General features: G+C 63.7%; 2 protein-coding genes across 2 annotated transcripts in view; one reads left to right on the top strand and one right to left on the bottom strand.

Moving 5' to 3' along the window:
* The window catches only part of EMIHUDRAFT_99206 (hypothetical protein), a gene marked incomplete at both ends in the record, with an annotated part of 1,513 nt that extends 855 nt beyond the window's left edge, over window positions 1-658 (bottom strand). The window contains one exon of the mRNA XM_005783290.1: window positions 587-658. Coding sequence (XP_005783347.1) covers window positions 587-658 — 72 coding nt within the window. The remainder of the gene's footprint in view (window positions 1-586) is intronic.
* Window positions 659-1,059: 401 nt separating this feature from the next.
* Window positions 1,060-3,447, top strand: EMIHUDRAFT_462780 (hypothetical protein). Its single transcript, XM_005783289.1, has 2 exons — window positions 1,060-1,465; window positions 1,558-3,447. Exons 1-2 carry the CDS (start codon window positions 1,136-1,138, stop codon window positions 3,247-3,249), a joined length of 2,022 nt encoding a protein of 673 aa, XP_005783346.1. The 5' UTR covers window positions 1,060-1,135; the 3' UTR covers window positions 3,250-3,447.

Below are 3,447 nucleotides of genomic sequence, written 5' to 3'. Positions count from 1 at the left end.
CGCAACAGGTCTTTTTGCGCCACGCACCCGATGGCCGTGCTGGTCCAACTGCGTGCACAGGAATGCTATCAGCGCGTCTCCGCCATAACTGGACATGGCAATGAAGCAGCTGAGACGTGATAACACCGGTGCTGGGCCAAGGAGGTGCCGCTCACCGCCGATTGTTACGACTGTCGTCGAAGGCGAGCGGCGGTCGCCGGGCAGCAGCTCGTGGCGATCGTCGATCCGCGAGCTGCCAAGCTTGTCACAGGCCGGCACTGGATCGAGGACGATGGCGCCGCGCGGCTGGAGGCAACGGAGAAAGGCATTGTGGAGCGGCGAGGCGATTGTTACGAATTTCGAGGGCGCGGAAAAATCCGATCGCCTGGAAAAATCAAGTATTTGTGAGATACCAGCGAGGGTTCCAACTTTTTCCGGGGTATGGTATGGTAGGCCAAAGGGGTAGGGGGTATGGTCCTGCCCGCCCAAGACTAGCCCTACCATACCCCCAAGCAGGTCTGCCAGCAGGCGGGGGGGTATGGTCTTGAGCTGGCATGCGCGACCCTACCATACCACATACCCCGGAAAAAGTGGGAACCCTGGGTACCCGGGTAGAGAGGAGGCAGGACAGGAGGAGAGGGAGGAGAGAGGGAGAGAGGGAGAAACGGACCCCACACATCTAGATTCGACCAAGTCAGGCAACATCGCTCTAGAACTATCAGGGTCGGAGACAGACCAAATTTGGTAGGGAGGAGGGAGGAGAGGGAGGAGAGGGAGGAGAGGGAGGAGAGAGGGAGAGAGGGAGAAACGGACCCCACACATCTAACACTCACGCGTCATTTGGGGCCTAGCCAGTCCCGTGCCCAGTGTTGTGCGAGGGAGTTTTGTTGTAAAATTCTAAAATTCGCGAAAATCGCGCCGCAGGCAGGGGCGTGCGGTTCAACTTTTTTCTGCCTTTTTTTCAAGGCCAAGCAATATACCTAAAACAATATACCTAAAGCAAAGTTCTCCCGTCGAGCTGGAAACGAAAGGGGAAAAAATAGCTCGGCCCGTCCGTCCTCCTACTTACACGTCCTTGTGGCTGCTGCCGCGACCAGGTAAGGCGTGCAGCACACCCCGTCCCGGTTGTGCTGGGTAGCGTGCCCCCGCCCGAACCATGGCCGCGCATGGTGACGCCGTCACGGAGTCGCGACCGGAGTACGCCAGCAAGCTCGAGCTGATGCTCACCCTCGTCGGGTACGCTGTGGGTTTGGGCAACATCTGGCGCTTCCCTTACCTCGCCTACGAGCACGGCGGTGGCGCCTTTCTCATCCCGTACCTCCTCTCCCTGATGCTGCTCGGCCTCCCTCTGTTCCAGCTCGAGCTCGGGCTTGGCCAGATGTTCCGACAGGGAACCCTCGGGATGTGGTCGCGGCTTGGCCTCCCAAGGCTTCGGGGCGTCGGCGTGGCGGCGACGCTCTGCACCTTCTTCGTTTCGCTCTACTACGTGAGATTACCCTCGCCACAACGCGCCTCGCCTCGCCTCGCCTCACCTCGCCTCGCCTCGCCTCACCTCGCCTCGCCTCGCCTCGCCCGCAGAACGTGATCCTCGCGTGGACGGTCTACTACATCGGCCGGACGGTCGGCGCCATGTTCCGCGGAGGCGAGCTGCCTTGGGCAGACCTCGGCGGAGACTGCCCCTTGACCACGCTCGTCGTCCCGGCCGAGCTCGCTGGGCTGCCCACCCTGTTCAACAATGCCACGGGCCGCTTCAACGCGTCCCACCTGGACGACTTCTGGTGCCCGTCCGCCGGCAGCCTCTCCACCGTCGACCCGGACGCCGTGGCGCACCACGTCGACCCGATCGCCCGCAGCGAGGCCAACGATACCGCGATCCCCGCCGGGTTCGTGCAGGTCGAAGTCAGGCCGTCAGAGTGTCCAGGACACTCGGCCCTCGACTTTTGGCAGAACCAGGTGCTGCAGCAGAGCAGCGGCATGGACGACCTGGGCGGGTTCCAGTGGGGCATGCTCGGCGCCTTCTCGGTCGCGTGGATCCTCGTCTACCTCTGCGTTTACAACGGTGTGCAGAGCAGCGGCAAGGTCGTGTACGTCACGGCGACTCTTCCCTACGTCGCCCTCGTCGTCTTCTTCTTCCGCGCCATCACGCTGCCCAACGCGGCGACGGGCGTCACCTTCTTCGTCAAGCCCGACTTCAGCGTGCTCCTCGACGCTACCGTCTGGGTCCGCGCGGTGACGCAGATCTTCTACTCCCTCGGGGTGGGCTTCGGCTCGCTCATCGCCTTCGCCTCGTACGGGAGCAAGCACAACCGTTTTCTGAGCGACGCGACCAAGGTGTCCTTGATCAACTGCGGCACCTCCATCTTCGCCGGCTTCGTCGTCTTCCCGGTGCTCGGCTACCTGGCGCACGAGCTCTCGCAGTACAACCCGTGCATCCGGAGCGATGACCTGAGCGGGCTGGCGTCCGTCGGTCTGTCGGGCACGGGGCTGGCCTTCGTCGCCTTCCCCATCGCCATCGCGAGCATGCCGGGCGGGTTCTTCTGGGCGATGCTCTTCTTCGTGATGCTCCTCTGCCTCGGGATCGACTCGCAGTTCGCGATGGTCGAGAGCATCGTCACCGTCCTGAGCGACGCGGGCGTCGGCGGCGGGCTGTCGCGGCCAAAGCTGTCGGCCGTGGTGTGCGTCCTCTCCTACCTCCTCGGCTTGATCTTTGTGACTCGGAGTGGCATCTACTGGTTCGAGCTGATGGACAGCTACTCCTGCGTGGTGGCCATGTTCTTCGTCACGGGCATGGAGTGCTTCGGCGTGTGCTGGTTCAGAAGCTCCGTCTGGCTCGGCTTCCGGCGGCGGGTGAAGGAGTGGACGGGCCAGACGGTGGGGTGGACGCACACGGTGAGCTGGAAGTTCATCTGCCCCGCCTTGCTCGTCGTCGTCGTCGCCATGTCGCTTAACAAATGGGACATCATGGACGCGGCGTCGTCGACGCCCTTCCCCGCGGGCAAGGGCTTCCTGCCCGCCTGGAGCGTGTGGGTCGGCTGGACCCTCGGCCTGCTTCCGCTGCTGGCCGCGCTGGTCGTCGCGCTGCTGCCAACTGGCGACGTGGAGGCGGAGTTCGGTGCCGAGGGCCGCCTGAGCGCCAGCCCCGGTGAGGTAGAGGCCGGGGCCGTCGAGGAGGGCAAAGGCAAGGGCGGCAGCGCGGTGTCTCTGTGGGGCGCGGCCGAGCTGCCGGCCACGCGGGAGCCGAGCAGCGGCGCAAACATAACTCCAACATAACTCCAATCGCGGCCTTGGTCGCTAGTCTGCCACATGAGCATGTGCATGTGGTGCAGTGCGCTGCACCGTACAGGCTAGCTCGTGGCCGGGTGTGTGTGGCGCACGCGTTAGGGGAATTGGCCTCCGCGCCTCTCTCTGTCTCTCTCTCTCGCGTCTCGGAGACGCAGAGAGAGAGACAACACTCAACTGTCAACAGAC

This window comes from Emiliania huxleyi, assembly GCF_000372725.1.
Source record: "Emiliania huxleyi CCMP1516 chromosome Unknown EMIHUscaffold_18, whole genome shotgun sequence".
NCBI lineage: Eukaryota > Haptophyta > Isochrysidales > Noelaerhabdaceae > Emiliania > Emiliania huxleyi.
Note: the sequence above shows the minus strand (reverse complement) of the source record. Positions and strands in the feature narration are given on the sequence as shown.

Excerpts from the sequence above, each read along its gene's own strand:
- EMIHUDRAFT_462780 (XM_005783289.1), top strand. The coding sequence starts at position 1,136 with ATGGCCGCGCATGGTGACGCCGTCACGGAGTCGCGACCGGAGTACGCC. Across the intron at positions 1,466-1,557 it reads TCTTCGTTTCGCTCTACTAC|AACGTGATCCTCGCGTGGAC; the intron begins GTGAGATTACCC and ends CCTCGCCCGCAG.